Source organism: Serinus canaria, chromosome 11 (assembly GCF_022539315.1).
Source record: "Serinus canaria isolate serCan28SL12 chromosome 11, serCan2020, whole genome shotgun sequence".
Lineage (NCBI taxonomy): Eukaryota > Metazoa > Chordata > Aves > Passeriformes > Fringillidae > Serinus > Serinus canaria.
In genome coordinates, this window is record NC_066325.1 from 3012730 (window position 1) to 3035324 (window position 22595).

Consider the following 22595-nt stretch of genomic DNA (forward strand, 5'->3'; position numbering starts at 1 on the left):
TCAGTTCTAGGGCAAAATCAAACAAGTTCATTCAAACCACTGTCAGATGGCTCAGCTAACTTGTTTTATTTTGTCCTGGAAGACTCAGGACTGTTCACAGGTCAGGAAGAGTTGAGAGGGAGTTCTAAAATACTAGATGAATGAAGTTAACTTGGCATCCTAAGCATTGCCCTTTGAAGGCAAAGCCAAGACAGGGTAAGTTAAGCACCATTGACTTTGCCTTAACAAAGTCAGCTATCAGAAGACAGTATTCAAAAAGGCAGGAGACAGCAGTGTACCCCATCATGTCTCAGAGTTAAAAATCATTGAAGGAGCACTTTGGAGATTTCCTCTGGCAGCTGAGTTGCCCCCTACATACAGAGAACTGCCCTGCCCCAGCACCTTGATTACAGGCCTACAGCACAGCCACACAGCCATGCCTTGGGCCCCACAGAAAGCAGGGTCCAGACTCACCTTCCCAAACCAAAGCAGGGTCCAGACTCACCTTCCCAAACCATTGTAGGAGCCTACAGAGCACCCAGCATGAGCAGAGTCCATAGATCCAAGCTGTGGTTACATGATACTAGCAAAATGAAGCAGTAGGTATGGTTTCAGGCTACTTAATCAGACTCAGTCATTAACTACAATCAGAAACACAATTCCAGAGCTATTGCCATTAGCAAAATTAATGTTACTTAAAGTCTTAGCACAGACTATACCTTTTCTATAGACCCATGGATCATGGGTCTATAGATAATGGCTGGTCTCATCAACCTTCATGCCTTCATTCAGATTATATTCGAGCCATACTCAGACTGGGAGAACACATGGCAGAATGATCCCCTTCCTCTGCTCCTCCTATTTTGCTTCTTCATGCATCGAACATGGATACACAAGTGCACAGCCAACACTGGAACGTGTGCCAGCTGCCCTCACAGAGCTGGATTACTCCCTCAGTGGCACACATAAAATTGTGCTTTAGAAATAGATGCTGAAGGATTACTGGGGGGGAGGGGGGGAAAGTTAATGACAACATGAACCCAAACCCACGTACACAAGACTTTTACTGCTACAGTAATTTTAATCTTAAACTTAGATGCCAAACTTCAAAAAGTAAGTACTTACAAGAATCGTCAGAGGAGGCAATTGAGATCTCATTTAGTGTAAAACACAGATCCAGAGTGCCATCTAGTGCACTTCTGTGACAAGAGTTCTGTGCAGAGAGGGCATTATGTGAGTCGTGGTTTTCGTGTCTGATGGAGAACTTTCAGTAGATAAACAGGAAGTGGTAGAGATGAACTAGCTTCCTTTAAACTAGAGCTTTTAACTCTGCCAAATGTGTTATGCTCATAAGCTAGAAGATATGAAATTAGAGCCAAGTTTTAAATGTGATGCTACCTGTGTAACTAGTTTTTAAAAAATAATAATAATAAACCCTGCCCCTCTTGATTTAATCATTCAAAACTGGCAAGCCAGAAAGAAATTTCTGAGTGATTCTCCTGGGATCTATCCAGGGACCAATATAATTCACTTTGAGTGACAAAACAGAGACTAAAAATTCATGGGTTCACCAAATGCAGAAGTGAGGGATAAAATTCAGGACAATCTCAGCTGACCGGTGTAAAGTTAGGATGCTAATGTTTAGCTGAAAAAGTGGTGCAAGAAGAAAGAAAGGATTAGCATACATATGCAGAATGGGGAAGGACAGGGTAGGTAGCAATCAAGAGGAAAAGGACCTGGTGGCTCTCTTCCTTCTGTAAAGGATATTAAAAGTTCCAGTGAACCTTAAGCTAAATGCCTGAGTCAACAGGCATGATTTAGATTAGTGATTTAAGATAATCTTTTTGCTTTTTATAGTGGTGAAATGTTAAAATACTACAGTGTTGTCAGAGAGCTTTAAAAAGATGAATAAAACAAGTGCTTATTCTGAAATTGATCATCCTTTCATTCCCTTTCACCCTGCATTTCCAGATACTCTCATAACACACCAAATGAACCAACGCTTAATTCAATCTAGGTTCTTTCAATAATTCTGCCTCCAGAAACCTCATTCATCAACAACCCACAAATAACTCTACACATAATTTACTTCCATTCATCTGCTTAGGAGTTGTCATGAAATGTCTTTGAAGGGAGGATAGAATGATAGAATTTGAACATTAAATGATCCATTTCATGTAGATGGAAATTTAGAAATATCTTTTTGCACAGATATATATGTATCTAATGGTATCTAAGTATCTAGCAGTTCATACCTGATGAATTATCTACCTAAAAGACAGCAAACACTCCAGCCACCAAATATACAGATAAAAATGCTGTTCAAAGGATGCGAAGCAGCTGGCCCTGAATTTTCTCCACATTGCCAAAATACTGTCCTTTATAGAAGCTACAGAGTTATCAACACCAGGCAAGCCCCTGCTGTGTATAAGACCAACACTCCTGCTAGAGGAGCACAAAGCACAGTGATACTGCCCGTAGAATCTCCGGAGATTCCTAAATTATGGAATTAAAGTTCCCAGATCCTGCAGAGGGCTGTGGAACCATTGCATCAGTCAGTGCAAACAGTCAGCCCTACCTGTGCCCCTTCCCAATGCCCAACAAATGCAGTACACAGTAGAATTCAGAAGGTATACACCATTGCCTGCCAGAGTCCAAGCATTTGGACACTGCTCTCAGGCACGTGGTGGGATTCTTGGAGTGTTCTGTGCAAGGCCAAGAGTTGGACTCCAATGATCCTTTGGAGTCCCTTCCAACTCAGCCCAGTCTGTGATTCCATGAGCCTCTTTAACATAATGCCAGAACAGTTCCACTGTTGAGGGAACCTCTCTCCTGTTGCCCTTATTACAGACAAGAGTAGCTACCCACAATAAAAGCTACTCTGGACATTTTCCTTCTTTACTGAATTAGAGAAAAATTTCTGCTTTTCTTTTTCAAATATACATCCCTGTTTTCTTGTGTAGGTACTGGGGAGTCACACAGGAGTCACACACTCCTCTTGTGTAGGTACTGGGGAGTCACACAGCAATCACATACTCTTCGTGTAGGTACTGGAGAGTCACACAGGAGTCACACACTCCTCTTGTGTAGGTACTGGGGAGTCACACAGGAGTCACATACTCATGTGCCTTCTTCTTCTATAGCTTTCTGAAAACAGATGTACAATAGAAAACAATACCAGAAATACAAAGGTCACTGTTTTCCACCTTTGTCTTAAAGACTGAACACAACAGGGAAAGGTGATGGAGAGTAGGATGCTTTCAACAAGTAACTGATCCATCTGCACCTGGACTTGATTTAGAGTTACCTGTTGTGACTCATCCTATTAAAGTGGAAAGGCTTCCTATGAGTCCCTCCCCTGATGTCACTTTCCAGTAATGGGTGGCCTTCTCCTGTTTGTGTTCTTGGTTAATCCTAATGCTCTACAAGTTCCTGTCCTGCTACAGAAGTGTGATGGGGGTAGCAGCAATCCCATTGCAGGGGTAGCCCAAAGGCCCAAATCAGCTGCAAGGGTGGCACATCCTAACTAAGCCCTCTAACACATTGTGCAGGGCACATCCAAAGGACACCTAAGATCAGTGTCCCACATTTCGTATGAGCCTTCCACAGACACAACATTTAAAACCTCATTCACAAGTGTATTACAATTAAGAAATGCTTTACAATCCAAATATTCTCCAAATTTCCTTTTGCTAAAATAGCCAGCCCACTGTTTTATTTACCAATATACAACAAACAGGTTATTCTTGCAAGTAACTGTTTCCCAGCTGCTGTTCATGGACTTCATTAAGTTCAAAGCTGAATTATGTTTTAGTAACTCTTGTAAGTTTTGGTTTTGTAAGGTTGGTTACATTTTAGGAGAACAGAAATTTGTGCAGATAGATACAAAAATGGAGTGAGACTGGGAAAATATCTACTATCATGGAGAATCTTTATATTTCTTTAACCTTGCTTCCTTTCCATATATCAAAGATCACATTCATTTGAAAACTCAGTCACAGCATTCCTTCACAAATAGCATATTAAATTTCCTTTTTTCTTCCCAAAATACAAAACTTAAATCGCATTATTTGCTTCTCTTTTTTTAGAGCATAAGTAGCAATGAATGAAATAACTCATTCCAACAACTTTAAGAATTTCTGTACATTTCAGAACGTGAAGGTAATAAGGACAAAAATAGCAACAAAGGAGAATACATGCAAGCTTCACTGCATCCTCTCTATGCAGTTGCTATGCAGCAATTGCCTTCCGACAAAGAACTTTGGCTTTTTTGCTTTCTAACGTTTTGTCACTCAAGTAGATACAGTATGTTCAAATCCAAAACAATTTAAATGAGTTTTCTGCTCCAAGAGTTGCCTCAGATAACTACTAATGAGAACCTACACGCCCTCTCACTCATTTTGAAACTATATTAACAATAGGACAAAATACACAGCCTAAATAAGCCAACACTACCACAAACAGAGAATAGTCCTCTCTTCACCCTCATGCAAAAACCACAGTGTAGCAGGCAGGCACTCAGCCTGAAAAAAAAAAATAGGAAGAAAATAAAGAAAGAGAGTTTTTTGGCAGTTAATGTGGGCAACCTTTGTCACTGCTGTCTTTTCCAACAGGTTTCTGGCTCACTGCTGTTTTACCCTCCAGTGTTCTGCTATGGATGTGGGCATATTGAAAACTTGTGTTGTAAACAGCCACCTGCTTAATCCTTCACCAGTAGTAAAACACTTAGAACTTTGAAAAGGAAATTAAATTATTACGCACACCCTGCGAAAAGAATCAGTGAATCAGTGTTCTTTATATGGATTTATGGAAAGAATTTGTCCTGGGACAAATGAGAAAAATTAAGTTCTCTACAGTGGTCCAGGACTACAATCCTAAATTAAGTTACTAGCACAGATTTCTTGGCTGCACCCCTTGCCCTTTAATCCACAGGGCATGAAGTCAGTCTCATGTGGCAGGAAGGGACTGTGCTGCTGCTGCACAGCCACATCCTCCCTCATCACCACCACAGCTGCACCCAGAACCCTACATGCCCACCAAGCAACCAGGCCAAACTGCCCATAGGGTTCTGACCTGCATTAGGAAGGACATGCTGGCAGAGATGCCACAAAGGAGCACCTATGAAATTAATGCTAAGCTTCCTGAGAAAAAGGCAAGGGTATAGATTTAATTTCAGCTCTCAGGGCAAAGTCCTCTCAAATGGACATTTTTAAGGTCCCTGCTTGGGCAGGCAGCTGAGTGTTGGGTCTGCTGTGTCAGAAGGCCTTGGAAGCACACCCTGCCCAGCCACAAAGGCTGCCTATTCCTCCTGGGAGCAGCCCCACACAACGGCAAGGGCACAATGCTGCCCTCAGGGATCAAACCCACAAACCAGGATCTGGCACTGAAACTGTAAGGTGTAATAGACAATATCCTGCCATTCTCAGCTACAGTGAGATGTGGCAGCTCATTAATGTTTTTTGCTGCAAAAGGTTTCACTGGGATGAAGCTGAGATTTCACCCCATGGTTCTTCAGTGCCAGCTCTTTTAGCCTTGTTCAAAAGGCACCCGAGGTGAAACTGGATAGCAAGACAAGATGCTTTAAGGTTCCTCTGCTTTTCACAGCTTTAATGGTTTGTTGACTGCCTCTCCTAAGGAGAGATTTCTGGTGCCTTTCTGTTAGGTTTTTCCTTATTACCTGTTAAATAGGTATAGTCACTTAGTTGCTCCCCTTGGCTTTCAGTAAGGAAGAACAATTACAGAACAAAATATTCCTATCAGCAGGCAGAGTACACACAGGTACAAATGCCTAGCATTTTCCCTGGCAAAGCCCTATAAACTGGCCAGCATATTAAAAAAAAAATCCTGCAGCTAGTGATCAATTGATTTGAAAATTATTAGAGTTAATTGGATTCTAGTATTTATTTCCATCATCCCATAGCCAGCAGGCTCTGTTGCTCACTAATCAGTAGAAGAGGGCTGACTGGGATTTCTATCTTCCTTACAATACCACAAAGATACATATTTCAGAGCAAATAAACACTTTTACCACGGCCAAATAAAACAAGTGCAGTGTTATCCTTCTAAACATCATTCATTTAACAGATTGTGTGGTTTTTCTGTAATTAAGCCTAAATTTCATTAGGCTCTTGAAACTCAGTAGAGTTAGAAACACCATTCATTCACATATTTCTTGACTTTTGTACTTTTAAAAATGATGTTCAATCTAACTTTTTTTTAGCTTTTACAAAAGAAATAGACTTTCATAGAAAACTTTCCCAAAATATATTATAATGCCTGTATAAGGCTAGCATGTAGAGACTTTCAGAGGTACCTAATAGAATATACATGAGTTACTAAGAAACAAAGCTATGAAGCAATCAGTTGGGCACCTGGAAGAAACACCTAATACATCAGGTTACATTCGAATTCCTGAAACTTTTTTTCCAGTCTTTGCATATATTTCCTAGTCTTTAAAAGGAGAACAGTAGTACTGTTTATATAGTTCAAAAAGTAACTCTTCTTGTAGACTCTCTAATAAAAATCACATAGTCATTCAATAAAAGGACATTTTAGAAGTGGTTAGTGAGGCAGTTCATTCAGAAACAGAGCAGTAGATCAACTTAGGAAACAATCCTCAGCCTCTGAAAATCAGTAAGCCTTTCTATAAAAGCAGCAGAATAAAGCAGCAGTATAAAGTAAAATCACTTACAATTATTAGCTTTCTAAGAATAATCCACAGATTTTCTCAAAAGGCTTACCAGTTGTCAGGTCATACTTTTCATTGAGGAGACAAAGAAAATCAGATTGGTGTCACCACAGAAACCTCCCAACTTCCTTCCCTGAGGTGAAAAACCAGACCTTCCCAGTCTCACCCTGCCACAACCAGTTTCCACTGCCTCGCTGATGCACATTGTCAGTTAACTCAAAATCTTCTTAGGAAACTTTTCTAACCTGTGCACTTTCAGAATAGGTCACCTACGGGGGTCTTCTGTGAACACAGAAATGGCCTCAGGAAGGTGTTCATCTTAGAAACAAGTTACGAACAGGGCATTCCCTTGGCTGTTACAACTTGAGGGAAGAGCCCAAGCTCCCAAGCTACGATTTCGCTTTTTGATATCCTATGAGAGCAGACTTCATTCACTGATACTCTTGTGAAGGCAGTTTGTTCACAGAGCAAAAGATTTGCAGAACGCAGATCCCAACATTTAAGCTCCATCCCCTGTGTGAGGAAAGAAAACATTTCTTTCCTTACGCTCCCCGGCAGATACCCTCAGCTGGAGCCCGTCAGCAGCCGCTGCCGGCCCGGCGAGACCCGCGGGGCTGTGAGGGACAGAGCCCCGGCCACAGCCCCGGCAGCCCCTCAACACCGTGGGGCTGTGCGGGACACAGGAGGGAGCCACGGCAGCCCCTCAGCCCCTCAGGGCTGTTGGGGACACAGGAGGGAGCCACGGCAGCCCTTCAGCCCCTCAGGGCTCTGCGGGACACAGGAGGGAGCCACGGCAGCCCTTCAGCCCCTCAGGGCTCTGCGGGACACAGGAGGGAGCCATGGCAGCCCCGGCAGCCCCTCAGGGCTGTGCGGGACACAGGAGGGAGCCACAGCAGCCCCTCAGCCCCGCGGGTGCCAAGGAGCCGGTGCAGGGTTCCTTCAGAAGTGTCAAACAACGTGGGAAGAAAGAGCGGAGAAACTAAAGTAAAAAGTAGGGAAACCAGCCAATCTTGGGCATTGCGGTCACGGTTGAACCTGGCAGCACCGGCAGCAATACAGGTTGTTTGGTACGGATCGCACTACCCATCAGCCCGAGAGCGGTTCCCCAGAGCCCGCACGGGCCGGCCTGCCAGGGGCCCGACGTGGGCAGGCGGGCTCGTGGCAGACCTGGAACCTGAGCCAATCGGGCATCGCTCGGTTACCTGGCGCACGTGACAGCTATGTGTCTGGACGTGACGCACACCTCAATTAACAGCCCAAGAGGAGGCGGTCTCCCCAGAGCCCGCACGGGGCCGGCTCTGCCAGGGCCCCGGACCCGGCGCCAGGCGGGCTCGTGGCGCCGGGCAGGACCCGCTGCCCGACACGCCGAATGTCCGAGCGCAGCGCTCGGCGTTGAGCCCTCGCCGCACAGCGCTGGCTCTGCTGTCCCCGTGGCCCCTCGGGGACGCACCCGCAGGTGCGGAGGGCGACTGTGCCCCGAGTGACCGCAGCCCTCAGGAGTCCCGCGACCGCCCCGGCCCCGTCCGGCGCGGCCCCCCCGGTCCCGGCCCGCGGGGCGGCGCATGCGCGCGGGGCCGCGGGGCAGAGCAGCGCGGGCAGCGATGGCCGGCGGGGAGCAGCGCTTGCCCGGCGGCCCCGAGCGGGTGGCGCTGAAGAAGGAGATCGGGCTGGTGAGCGCCTGTGCCATCATCATCGGTAAGGGCACCGCGGGCCGCCCCGCCGCTGACAGCCCTGCCATCGGCTGTGCTGCCGCAGCGGCGGGGGCTCGGGACCGGCCGGCGCGGGGACAGGTGGCGGCGCGGCGATGCACGGCTCCGCGGGCAGGTGTGCGGCACCGGCATGCAGCGCGCGTGCAGGCGCTGGCCAGCTGCCAGCGGTCCGTGCTGAGGTGCCAGCCGGAGTGATCCCCCTCTGCCGAGTCGTTCAGCTGAACGCCAAATCCTAAGGTTTCCTCAAGTCTTTCCTGATGGCCGGTGAGCTGCTGAGGCTTCTGCAGCGCTCACTCATCAGGCTAAACCAGATTGATTCGTTTATCTCTCTGAGATCGGGGCCCTGCAAAATGCAGGTGGCAGCGTGGGCTCTCGGAAGGCGCTGCCGGACTGTCCCGGAGCCGCGGTGGCGGCAGCGCCAGCTGGCAGCGGTGCTGTCCCGCCGCAAGCAGCGGTGCTGTCCCGCAGCAGCCGTGGCTGACACAGACGTGCTGTCCCGCAGCGAGCAGCGGTGCTGTCCCGCAGCAGCCGTGGCTGACACAGAGGTGCTGTCCCGCAGCAGCCGTGGCTGACACAGCGGTGCTGTCCCGCAGCGAGCAGCGGTGCTGTCCCGCAGCAGCCGTGGCTGACACAGCGGTGCTGTCCCGCAGCGAGCAGCGGTGCTGTCCCGCAGCAGCCGTGGCTGACACAGCGGTGCTGTCCCCAACAGCCATCGCTGGCGCCGCGGTCAGCAGCGGGGCTGAGCTGCTGCTCCCGTAACAGATCAAAACTCGGAAATTGGGGCAGGGTGTGCTCAGCTCTGTCCCTCCGTGTGCTGCATCACTGCTGGGGATGGGGGCAAGAGTGAGGCAGGAAGATTCGCCCAGGTGAATAAAAGCAGCCTGTACTAACCCAGTCAGCCTCAAAACCCCGCAGGAAGACCCAGCCGTTCTGTCACCAGGACCTGGGGACAAGGCTCGCAGTGACAGCTGTGTCAAGGTGCACGGCAGCTCAGGGAGGTAACAGCGGGCACAGCAGGACCTGCCACATCCATGGGAATGCACTGCTCAGTGGCAGAACTGCTGGGACACCCCCATGTGTCTCTGTGATTGATGTCACCAAGCTTGAGGAAGAGAACTTCACTGCCTAGGTGATCATAATGCCCTGCTGCAATTTTATGCTCTTAGTCATGTATGCCTGTATGTCCAGTGTAGGTGGATATGGTCTTGCAAAAAAAAAAAAAAAAAAAAAAAAAAAAAAAAAAAAAAAAATCAATGCCATTGAACAGGATCATTGTGAACAAGGCTGTTAAATGAAAGGCAAATATTCCATTCCATAGTCCATTCCCATAGTGAAACACTGAAATCTGTATCTGCACTTTTTGGGGAGATGTGTTCTACATATCCAAAGATACCTTTATTTTGAATCCCTCAACATAATTAAGGGGAAAAATCTCGGTTCTGGATCTCAGTGGAGCTCAGATGACCTTGTGTTAGAGTGAGGTTTTGAGTGCAGAACATTGCTGTAGGTAAGGCACTTCCAGGGTTAGGTATTCCCCGAGGTGATGTTGGCCATAGGGAAGATTTATGGCATCTCTGTCATTTATTAGGTATGACAGAATGGTACCTTGAGACTGCTACCCTTCTCTCCCAGTCAACCTTCCATCAACCTTATTTGCAATATCCTGAAAGCAGAATTCATATATGTCATGCCTGTCCAGAATAAATCTTGTGAAATAGCATCTCATCTAATCAGGGACATTTGTGCAAGGAAAAGCACTGACATTTTTGATAAACTGTAGTACTCTCAAGTGGTCTAAGTGTTAGAGAAGGTTATCACATAAAGCCTGAAAATTCTTCTGCCAATTTCCCCATATTTTCATAGAAGACATTTGAAACACAACAACCAGAGGATCCTATTTTTAGTTTGATTTGTTTGTGTGTGGATGCATGAAATTACATCACGTATCAAAGTCTTCTGTAACAAAGTGGTATGTAGTAGGAATAGTCTGGCTTTGTAGGTTTCACTGCATAAAACATGACAGCCTCAAATCACAGGACACTGTGAGTTACATCAGATAGGCTTGCAAGCCATTACTGGAGCTAACTAAATGAAATCTTATTTAAGACTCCTTTATTTAAAAAATAAACTAGTTGATCCAAGTTGATATTAGGCAACCGGTTGACTCACAAATTTTCTGTTTGACAGAATTTAACAGAGGTGGAAGATTTATTTCCAAGTGATTTAATAGCATGGAAAAAACAGATGCAGTCAGTGTGTCAGAGCCTGTGGAACAGACCAAAGGACAGACCAGGACTTTTATGTCAGCCATCATATTGGATTTCGTGGTTTTTAGTGGAGGAGGAAAACCCATTTCAAGGGTTTAGACATCGGATTCTGATGCGTCCCACAGCAAAGTCATACCGAGAACACCAAGAAAACCAGAAATCACTTTTGAAAAAAACTCTTCTTGCTCTGTATGGACATAAGGCTTATGCTTTCTTATTTTTCTTTAAATGTTATTGCAGGTACGGAAAATGTATAAGCATATTTTTATATTATCAAATAGAAGTTTGATGCTGTGATCTGCCAGAATTACACTAAATGTTCTGGTTTAGCTGACTGTTCTACAATTCCAATCAGCTGCAGGATGGATATAGAGAATTATAATCTTCTAGTAATGATGAAGAGGAAACATGAGGCAGTATTTGAAAAATACTATAAATATGAATTTATAAATACATGATTAATAAGTTTGTGGGTGCCTTCTATAGACTAACTCTGCTTGTTTGAAATAAGGTATTCTATGAGTTGCAAAGCTGGGGAGCCTGGGGAGCACTCAGCAGGCAATGACATGGAGTGAAAGAGGAGGCTTGGGGGTGAGAGCATCTTTGTCACCATTACCCTGTACTTGAGAGTATTACACTAAGGGCAGGATGCAGTCTGTAGAATTTGCAGTTTGTTAGTAGTAGTCCATCAGAGTTGCAACCAAGAGAATAAAACCAGCTTCTCAAGGTACATCAGGTTAAACATGCATGGCAGTTAGAGCTCAGGAGGGCTCAGCCTGCCCTGTGGTACAGGGCACATCCTGCTCCAGGGAGCAGGGAGGGCACAGACAGACTGGATCCTGCCAGTTGTCCTGAAGCTCCTGTGCCCTGTGCTAATTCCCTGGAAAACAGGTCTTCCTTTTCAATCTTCTTGACATGTTTTGAATTGTAGGGGAATTTTCTTAATACTTTCACAACCGAGATACTTATCAACACAATAAATTGCTATGCTGTCTTAATGCACTCACAAAACTCATCCTTTCAATTCTTTATCCTCCTTTTATAGAGGTTTGAAAGGTTTTGTTGTAAGAAATACCAGTTCATCTAACAAAAAACTATGCAGAAAAAAACCCCCGATAATAAACTACATCAATTAGGAGTATGTCTTCCCTATAACCCCTACAGAACAGTCTCCTGATCTCTTCCAGCAGCCTAGCATTTGTACAACATAGGTCTGTCTTTCATTACTTCATTTATATTCTTTTACTTGTTTACAAACAAGCCTGATTAGAGAAGAAGGCTATTTCCAAAGTTTATTTCACACTGAGGCAGAAGACAGCTCTTCTGAGTGTCCTGATGTAAATACAGGTACTAAATACAAAACCTTTTAACTCTAAATAGAAACTGGTAGTTAATGACTGTAAAACTGAACAGTGTTTAGTAGTAGTAACAAATCTTTCTGGCAATTCATCTCTGTCACAGAAAGAGCACTTTTGGAAAGTGCCTGAGACATGCTGCAAAAACACCCAAACTGCTCTGTCTCAAACATGGTTATGTATAGTGAAAACAAATCTCACAGGCTCCAGATATTAATAATCCAATGCACTCACATGCACTGCAAATCAAGCTTGCCAGTACTTAAATGAAGTGATACAGCTTGAAAAGTAGTGACATACATGTGTTATTATGTCCTAGATAATAATAACATATAGATAGTATATCATTTGAAATCCACACTAGGTTTTATTTAGCAGACACAGAAATCAATGCTGTATTTAACTGAACAGTTATTTCATGCACATGCTTTCATAGGACTGTGTATGTAATTAAGATTTTTGCATGTGTATTTTCTTTGAGCACATGCATCTTAGGTATACAGTGCCTTCCTTGGAGTCTTGCCTGTGTAGATAAAAAGCTAAGTAAAAAGTTCCATGACTTGATGTAATTTCTACCACATTCCTTTGTTCTTTAGAAAAGTACATGAACTGGAAAGTGCAGGCTGATTAATGTCTTAAAGCAGCCTGGTTCTTTGGGTCTGAACAACAAGATTCACCATTCATGTACTAGAAATGTATATTTAACTGTATACACAAACTGTATATATAACATGTAAAAAGGGTTGTTTGACTGTTTAATACAGATCAAGTAACATTATTTAAAACAAACAGTTAAACATCTCTTAAAACCTTTATTTATGTGGTTGTAGAACTGCATGAAAGTAGCCATAGGGTCATACAAGCATTGTGATGAAACCTGTTGTATACTCGTGAATGATTTAATATCAGGTTATATGAGACCTACTAGAAGACTTACAAATTCGACTACGATTAAATATTTCAGCTAAAACTAAATACATCTCCTTATTTTGCTGAGCACAGGCAGGCAAGTTATCTGCATCAGCTGACTTGGTGTTGCTTAAAAAATGCTTGTGGTGCTTACTCTGCTCACACACGAAATTGATGTGAGATCCTTTATAAACTGGTTCCTGATTCAGGTCCAGTGATAGCACCAAAAGTGTTCAGCTGACCAGTGAGCAGTGTGTTCAGATTTTGCAAGTCCTGAAAGTAACTTTCTAGAATTTGTCTGTCCAATTGCCCAGATGACAGCACAGGCTTTACTTCCATCGTAGCAGACCTCAGTCAGCCACCCAGTGGATGGTCTCAGCAGAATGCCCACAAGCTGGAAAGCCTCCTTCCATCAGAGATCCTTCCTTAGGCAGAGTTGTCCTACCATGTAGTGCAACTTACTGCCCACACCATGGTAATCCATCCAGAGAACAACTGAGTTGCCTTGGTTGTCATTATATCTGCCTGTCATCATACTTACATACAAATAATTGCATATGCATGTACATGGAAGTTTTTATTTGCATAAATATCACTTCCCAGTGCAGCACTCCAGTGTGATTTTTCCTCCTTGTCAGTAACAAAAATCATTTGCCAGCATTGCTGTGTGTCAGTTAGCTGTCTCCTTCCTGCTGTGCCTCCTGCCATTCTGACATCCCTTAAGATCCCACAGATAGTCTTTGTTGGCAGAGATCTAGGCAGAAACAGGATTCAGCAAGCTGCTAGCTTAACACTGGGGAGAGAGAATATGTGGAACTGGGAATAGCCTTCATAGTCTTCTTTTTCAGGTGGAAATGGATAGGTATTAATGCACAGTGCTTGCTGTATCCTCTCTGGTCATGTTTCATGTGCCACCATTGCTTAAGGGGACTGGGTTTTGGTCATTGAATCAGATCCATCTGTTAATCAAGTAACATTTCAAATCATTAGGAGATCATTACTAGTCAGACCCAATGGACTTCACTGGAATAGTACCCAAGTTACTGCAGCAGAAAGAAAGATGTAGGAAAAAAAAGCAGAGAACCACCACCCACATTACTGGATGATTTTTCCTGATTTCTGTGATCCTGCCTGGAGTCACAGAAAACAGTGTTGTTGCAGCAAGAATTTTCTCCCTCTCTGGATCTGTGAGAGAGCATTTCACTTTTATAGCTAACTGAAGTTTCAGGACACACTTTTGTTTGGTGACTTGTGAGTGTAATACAGATTACACTTCAATGCTTCTCTCTCAAAAAAAAAAAAAAAGTTTCTAAACATTTTAGGAAGGAGTCAGCTTTCCTTATCTGTTACAAAACTTGCTAACTAATATTTTGTGCATTTAGTTCCACGTGGCACTTACTGGTGGAACACACAGAGTATTTACAAATGCACAGCTGTTTTTTGTTTTCAGGGCAATAGTTCAGGATTGAGCTCTGGACTGCAGAGAACTGTAATTCAGTGTCTTGTCCTCTCATAAATGCAAATTATGGTTTAGTAAAGCCAGCAGTCAATCTTTGTTTGAGATAAATGGCACATATTCCTTACTAGTGAGAAACCACAAAGACACTTTTGAGAGACTTGTGAATGATTTTTCCATATAGCTCAGAGGCTTAGGCTCAGATTCAAAACTACTGAAAATTACATGTCCACAATCCAGATGTACATTTAAGCTGATAAGTGTCCATAATTTGGTATGGTACCTAATAGGAAAAAAGGGTTCATACTACTGAGAAAGATCCAATCTGCAGTTGGAAAAAAAGAAAGCTGGAGAACACAGAATGTCCAGGTTGGAAGAGACTTTAAAGACCATCGAGTCCAACCCAGCCCCAGCACCTCAACTGAACCCTGGCACCCAGTGCCACATCCAGGCTTTGTTAAACACACCCAGGGATGGGGACTCCACCACCTCCCTGGGCAGCCATTCCACAACTTTATCACCTTTCTGTAAAACACTTTTTCCTTATATCCAACCTGTATTTCCCTTGGTGCAATAGATGCCCATCCAAAATGCAAGTTATTCATTTATGGCATGATATTTTACCATATTCCCACGTTCTTCAAGGCTGTCTCAACATACAGTTCTCCATCAGAATTGTTTGGGGTAGCCTTTCACTTGAGTTTAGGGAGCTGAAAACAAGCTGCAGTTTCATTTGGAATTAAAAAACATGGCAAAGTTCAGATTAAGGTTGGTGAAAATTCAGGGGGATTCTGCAGCTTCTTTGGGCTAGCAGCCTACCTCTGAGACTAAACTGATTTACAGAGGAAGTCTGAAAAGGAGTTGTAATTAGAAATTGCTGGCAGAGGAGGAGCAGGGGGAAAGAGCCCTAAAAGGCTCAACTTTCTATTTTATTTTACTGAATATTTCTGGAGAAAGGAAAGGGTTTATTTGTCCACAGATGTGCCTTTCTGCTGTAGTCTGTATCAAGGAGAATTCAGTATGTGAAGTCCCACATGTACAATATGAAGAGGGGGAAAAAAAGCTGAATTTGTATTTTTCTGCAACGATTGCCACACAATTCTATTTCTAATTCATTTTAGCTATCAAGTATTCATTGACTGGTGGTTTTGGTTTGAGTGGATTTAGTTTGGGTGAGTTTTGCTAGTTTTTGGGGGTTTTTACTTTCTTACCTTCTAAAAGCAGAAGAGAATTCTGATTGAGACAGAGTGACTGATCACAAGGCTGAAGCAGTGAGCTCTGCAGTGAATGCCAGGAGCTCAGATACAACAGAAACTCCTTCCTTGACAGATGAACTAACAAAGGTAGCATCCTTTGGTAAGTGTCTCACTCCTGATCTGGCAGTACAGTGCCTGCTTTCAGCAGTGCCATAAATCTCCACTCGTGTTCCCTTTTCCTGTGCCTTGCAGCTCATTTCCTTCTAACATAATGTAGCCTTTTCTGTTGAGAAAGTCTGCTCTGCTTTGGCAGGCTCACAACAAGCAGAAATGGTTTGGTGGAGGTTTAGCTTTTTTTTTTGTTTGCAGCTTTTCATGTGCCAAACTTTTCCTTTTGAGACCCTGTTTTTTGTTGTACTGTGGGGGGAGTTTCTACTAGCTGCCACGCTTTTTTGTCATCTTGATTGCAGCATGATAAAATGAGAAGGCATTTGTCAGTACTGAAGTGCCCCAAATATAAAACACCCTAACAGTGTTGTGTTATTCTGCTGGTCCTTAAAAACCCAGAACCCTCCCAAAGAGTTCTTTAGCAGATGTTCCATGGCAAGGAGCAGGGAGCCAGCAATCCAACATTGACTGAGCATCTCAACACCCTAATTCCTTTTAAAATGCTTGCAGCCCTCTCTGTATAGTGAGAGAGCATAGAGAATATGCAAGCCCTGTTGTCCTGCAGAGGAAAGAGATGTGCAGTGATAAATACGTTTATTCATGTCAGCCTCCACAAAATCTCTTTATGCAGTATTAGTTTATTCTCCTAATGTTTTCTTCTGGCACTGGCCTTTGCAAGGCAGGAGTGAAAAGCAAGATTTGAAGAGTGATTGTCTACAAACTGTTCCCAAATTCAGGAACTTGCAGATGCTGGTGTTGTGATTGCAGGGTAATGTACAAACCAGTGTAGTGTTTGGGTGAGCTGTTTAAATTCTTGCTTCTACACATGGTTCATCATCTCTTTCAGGCAAGAGAGACACATTCCACTGGATCCCAGAGCAAGGAAAGTGGTGAGGGCTATACTGGTAGAGTTTAAGCCTGAGGAATTTCTGTATCATTGAGTAGTGGAATAACCCCTGGAGCTGAATTGCTCTGATACATTTAATACTTTCTTTAGAATAGTACCAAAACTTACAGAAAACTAAAATCTTTTTGCAACTGAAAATCAAGTTGAATTCTTTTTTATCGTTAAATAATGGTGTAATCACACTTCACATGTGGGACCAAACTATCAATAGTGTAAAACATGCCATTTAAAAGCAGTAAAACTTCAGGAAGGTTACCTCTGACTCTAAGAAATAGGTCAGTGATCTGGATGAGTGGCAGTTTTTCTGCTGTGAAAAACAATAGCTCTTTCATGAGTTATATGAAGCTGCTTAATCTAGATCAGGCCAAACATCTTAAAATAGTATACCACAAAAAATTATGTTTGAACAACATAAGGGCCTTACTTACATCCACAAATACCAGGAGAAATCAAGTTAAGGAAGAAACTCACTCTGAGTTGAATACACTGGGTCAGAGAGCTAAAATCCACAATATTAATGTGGTCTGTGGCAATGAATGTCACAAGGCTGCCCACCACAAAATTTCTAATTCACATGTAATACTGCTCAACACACAGGAACGTTGATTATTGTTCATTAACTCTGGGTTAGAAAATCCAGGGATGAGCAGTCAGTGTGAAAAATTGCTCTCTTACATCCAGACAGAGGAAGACAAAAGCTGAGGTCTGAATATTGAAACACCTTCTCTGTAACACAAGGAGTTTTGTGAAAAGACCATTGCACTTGTGTGCACGTATATGACATTATCAGCTACAGGTGTGACAAGAAAAAACATCCTTGCTTGGCTAGTCTCCCAGTTCTTCAGTGGCTTCCACCTTTTTGCTGTTAAATTGTGTAACTATACTGAGAGGAGGAGAAAAAGCCACTAACAGGTGCCATATATTCCAGGTTTTTAATGGTATTGTGCTGTGATTGCTCCTGGTCAGGCCCCATGAAGAAGGCTGATGAATCCAGAAGAGTTTCTTGCCTCCCTGCCCAATCAATATGTGTTTCTCCATAAACCTGAAGATAATGACTGCCAAGGAATGAGGACTTACAGCTTTAAAGTGTGTGCTTTTATATCATAAAAAATCATCCTTTTGTACAAAACACACAAGGGATCATTTTTTCTTAGGGAGTTGCAAGAAAAGGACTGACAAGAATGAAAATGCAGGGTTGAGTTCCTTGTCTGGATTATTTCAAAATTCTTTAGCAGCTCTCCTGAGAGCTTAATAGGACAGGATTTACTTGTTTGTTTTAAGGGAGGTCACCTCAGACTATATTTCATTTTGATTTCCCCATGGCTTATTTTTTTCTCTGCCCAGAATTTGTCCTGTTTTGATAGCAGACCTATTCTTTGGTATCTGGGGTTTCAAGCCTTGTTTTATCACTAATTTAAAACAACTCAGACAGTTCTGATGTTCTGAAAGGGATAAGAAACTGTATCATAAATGTCATTCTAGGTCTCCATAAATACAGGCTTCTTTTTTCTGATACTTTTAAATGCAGTCTGAAAACTTGAAAAACCATATATTTGGGAAACATACATAATGAATTCTTTTTATGAGAGTCTTGAAAATAGTAATAGCCTTAGTACAAAAGAGCAGAGAGTATCCAAGCTTGTTAAGCTTGCAAACACTGTACTTTGACTCAAGTAAATTTAAAAATAGCTGAATCAGTATTTTAAAGAATAAAGGAAAGAAGTGTTTGATTCTGGTGCTGTCCTCACATGCCTAGCTTTTAGCTTGAAAGGAATTTCCATGTGTGTGATAGAATTAAAATATTTGTAATTTTAAAAGAAGCTGACAAAAAAAGCTGACAAATCACATTTTTTGTACTCCTGCTAGTAGATCTTGTTGCAATTAAGCCATTTCTTATGGTAAACTCTGCCAGAAACCAGTGGGACACAATGTCTCCATGTTTTTTGGTTGTGGACAGGGCCAGTTCCCTAGCAACACAGCAAGATTTAAGCAGACTTTAGAGAAGGTGCCCAATCCTGTACATATTACAAGTGCATGCAGAAGGAATAGCTCTCCTTCACATGCTTGTGCTCCTGACAGAAAATTAAAGACCCTTTTCTTAACTGGTCCCAAGTCCCTCAAATCCTACTGAAGGCTGCGGGAGTGGAGGACTTCATTGCCTCATGGGCTTTCAATTAACTGAAAGCAGCTAGATACAGAACTCATTAATCCTTTATTGCCCACATACCTGAGTGAGGTTGGCAGTCAGGGAATGAGCCTTGCTGTGTTCAGCTTGCACAGCAGAGAGCAAAGCCAACAAGTGGAATCTGTTCTCATTAATTGAATTTACAGGGGCCAGTCCCATTCCCTCATTTTACCACAAATCCAAAGATGAGCACACTTGTCCCTGACCCAACATAGCCAGGGGACAGGAGCAGCATCCTGGCTGCCCTTTGCAGCTGGTGGGGATTACCCTCTGTGTTTCAGACAGGGAGAGGGGCACAGAAAGGGCTAAAGGAGCAAATTCACTTTCAGCCACCATCTCCAAGAACCTCCCTGAAGAGAGCTCTGTGAATATACCATCTATTGAAATGCCTTTGTTTCCTTCTGAGGCCCTCTGAAATAGTCTGAGGAACTCTTGGCTGAGCTGCTCAGAAGCACTAGAACTGAAAAACCAAAAACCAAGGAGAAAACTTCCATAAAGTGACATTTATAAAGAACAAGCTTCAACCCTAAGTCTTCCTAAAGACTTTGGGTTGAAGCATGTTCTTTATAAATGTCACTTTAACCCTACATTAGGAAGCCAGGAAGGGAGAAAACAAGACAGATGTCCAATCTCTTGCAAAACTAGAACAGAAAAGGTGGATTATGAGCAGGGTCCCATACACTGTAGTGGCAGGGATGTTCAAGTCTGTGTTAACATTTTTTTGCAGGATTAGCTAATTTAATTCCATGTTTCTGTGTACTCAGACTGTTCTATGAACAAGTTTTTCTGTTCAGGGGGCAGGAGTGACATTCTTTTGATGAATTTTTTACACAGCTGGTCAACTGCTTAGATAAACCTGTTACATAAAGACATCAGTGAGCAACATGAAGTCTGATAATTCTGAAGATACTTAATTTCAAAAAGTAGTTGTGATATTTGCAAATACAAGATTCATACATGAATAAGAATATTTTATAGCAATGTTGCTAACTCCTGATCATATTGCAACAGGTAATATGATTCCCAGATCAAAGATATTTAAGAACTGCAAGAAAAGCTGCCATTTCTCTTGGAAATCCAGGAGTTTCTAGTTCTCTGCAGCAAAATTGTCTAAACATGTTCTTTAAAATAAATTATATATTTAAAAATAAAGTCAAGATACAAGTCAGCACTGATTCTAAACACATGAGGACAGCATCATAAGTGGTGTCTGTCAAAGTGAATACTGGGCTGATAAGTGTTTGTAAATCTCATTTAAACTCAGATTGAGCTGTTTACCAAAGTGCATTTTGAGTTTGGTGCAAGCTTTAAGTCAGGTATCATTGTGCAATAGCTGTGCACACCCCAGGAAGCATAAATACCTTTTATTTTTTTTGCTTTTAAATTCCACCTCAGTTCATTGACCACAGCCTATCTTTGTATTCCTTGATAAAACAGAGATAAAGCCACTTAGAGATGTGACTGCTGAGATTACCATGCTAAGAGGTAAAACTAACACAGATTTACAGCCAGAAGAATGTAAACTCGAGAGATTGAATGATTTCTGTTTAAGGGGTGTAAAACCTGCAACAACCCCAAGTTTTGCTAAGAAATTCCTGTCTTGTTTACATCTGCATCCAAAATAAGGTTGTGCAAGATCCTAGGCATGGCTGTAGACCTTACAGGAGACTCTGAGTCAATCTTTCTTCTCAATAACATGAACTATAACACAGCAGTTGATGTATTTGGGTGATTTGTTACTGCCATTTTCATATGGCTTTGTTTTAAATATGTATTCCCAGGTATTGCAATTCAGGAAGGCACTTGGAACATTTCAACCTTTTAATATTCAGGGTAATATTGAAGAGTAAGCTTTACCTTAAAAGTTTAGCACATTGAAGTTCCCATTACACCCCTTCAGAAATGAAGGATTAAGTGATGCTTGGTTTAGAGATGCTCTTGATGGATCCCAAGTTTGCAGAAGTGGGTTAGCACAGTCAAAAATCCACCAACTAGCCTGAGTCTGAGGACACTTCTGCAGGGCTCTTCTTTGTGGGATCAGAGCAGAAGACATAAACCCCAGTAATCTGAGAGAAAATCAGAGGCAAGAGTGGGAATAAGGTTTTGCTTTATTTGCAGTTCAGCAATCAAGTTCAAGCTGTGTTTTTTCTCCAGACCTGCTCATTCCTGTCATGCTGCCCCATAAATCCCCACAGTGTCCCTTGGCTGGTGCAGAGCACACTTGGGCTTTTGGCAGCCATAGCTGAGGGTTGCAAGAACACCAATAAGTGCAAACAAAGTTTTTAATTTGCAGGGAGGAACGTTTTTCACAGCAGAAAGCTGCAGAGGTAAGCAGGGAGTGTGGAGCAATGGGGGGGGGTCAGTGAGATGTGCCAACTTCCAGGCTGCTTTCTTCCTCCAGGGCCTGGACTTGTCTAACAAAAAATCCTTCTGTGTGCTGTGTAACTCTCCAAATTGCATCCTGATGTCTTATTTAATCTTTCTGATTTGGCCAGTGACACATCCATGAGGACTGACAGCTTTCAGGAATGGACAGCAAGAGGCTTCCACACTGGGCAGCAGCTGCTGATGGATTTTCCAAACTGAATAATCTGTTCACTGTGATCAATCACAATGAGCAAAAAGCATAGAGTTAGGGGGAGAAAAAAGGGAGAAAATCCAGCATTTTCCGTAAAACAAATTATGCTTCAAAGATGGTACAGGGGACTTTACCTTTGGCATGAGTAGTGCTGAAGAGTGGCCTGCTAAAGAGATGTAGCTGTCATATTGTCCTTGTCTGAGCCACAGCACTCCCCAGCACAGCTGAACTCTTTGGCTGTTCTCACAGCTGAGTTGGTGAGCTTTACAGCAGCATTTTGGAATTGCTTTTCTTCTTGGTAGATACCAAAAATCATTGCAGGTGTAGAGGGCCCTGTGAGAGCACTCCCAGAGATTCAGCTGTCACTTGTGGGATTTCTCAGCTGAGGGACAAACATTAAATCAGCTGAATGGGCTGACATCTGCCCCCTAAGCCACCACAAAGAGCCAATCTCCACTATCAGGTGCTTTCCTTAAAATCAGAATTTATCAGAATTTATCAGTCTCATAGTGACCTAGAGAAGACCCCCCATGTCCTCCAGCATGCTCGCAGGGCAGAGCTCTACCCACTGCCCATTTCTACATCAGGGGATTTAACAACACATTTCTGCCATTTGCAGGTAAAATTCCCAGTCAGGATATTGAGATCCAGAGAGCACAGGAAGCAGATGTGGGACAGGTACCAAGGGCCAAAGGAACATGAACCTACAGTGTTTGCAGAGCAGTCAGTGGGCAGTGCTGCACATTCCTACCAGGGCAATCCAGGCATTGTCACAGGGACCCTCCATACCCCTCCCACAACACCAAGGTAGGCTTGGCACTCAGCTTCTCTTTGGAAATCAGTAGGAGGGTTGAAGCCTCTCTCCTTTGCTTTCAGGGTCACAGTAGCTCCTTTATGTCCCACAGTCAGGGGGGAAGTTTGAGCCTCTGTTCCCCACAGAGCCAGGTGTCACTGCCAGGGGGGATGCAGTGGGAGCCACCAGAAATTACTGCTCTGCAGCTGTCTGTGGGCTTCCCTCATCCTTACGTGGCAGCACTGCCTGCAATAAACCCTGCTCCAGGCCCCTGATGCCAAGGAATAAGGCAAAAGAGGAAGGTGCAATGTGGAGCTCAGCAAAAGCAGCAGGTTGTAATCCCCTCCTGGCACAGCTGTAGTGCTGCACAGGCTGCTCTGAGTGCAGCAGTATGTGGGAGCTCAC

General features: G+C 43.3%; 1 protein-coding gene across 1 annotated transcript in view; it reads left to right on the forward strand.

Moving 5' to 3' along the window:
- The first annotated feature begins 8263 nt into the window (after positions 1-8263).
- SLC7A10 (solute carrier family 7 member 10) overlaps positions 8264-22595 on the forward strand; it is a 38898-nt gene continuing 24566 nt past the window's right edge. Inside the window, exon 1 of the mRNA XM_050978904.1 lies at positions 8264-8362. Within this exon, the coding sequence (XP_050834861.1) occupies positions 8269-8362 (94 nt within the window). The 5' untranslated portion in view covers positions 8264-8268. The remainder of the gene's footprint in view (positions 8363-22595) is intronic.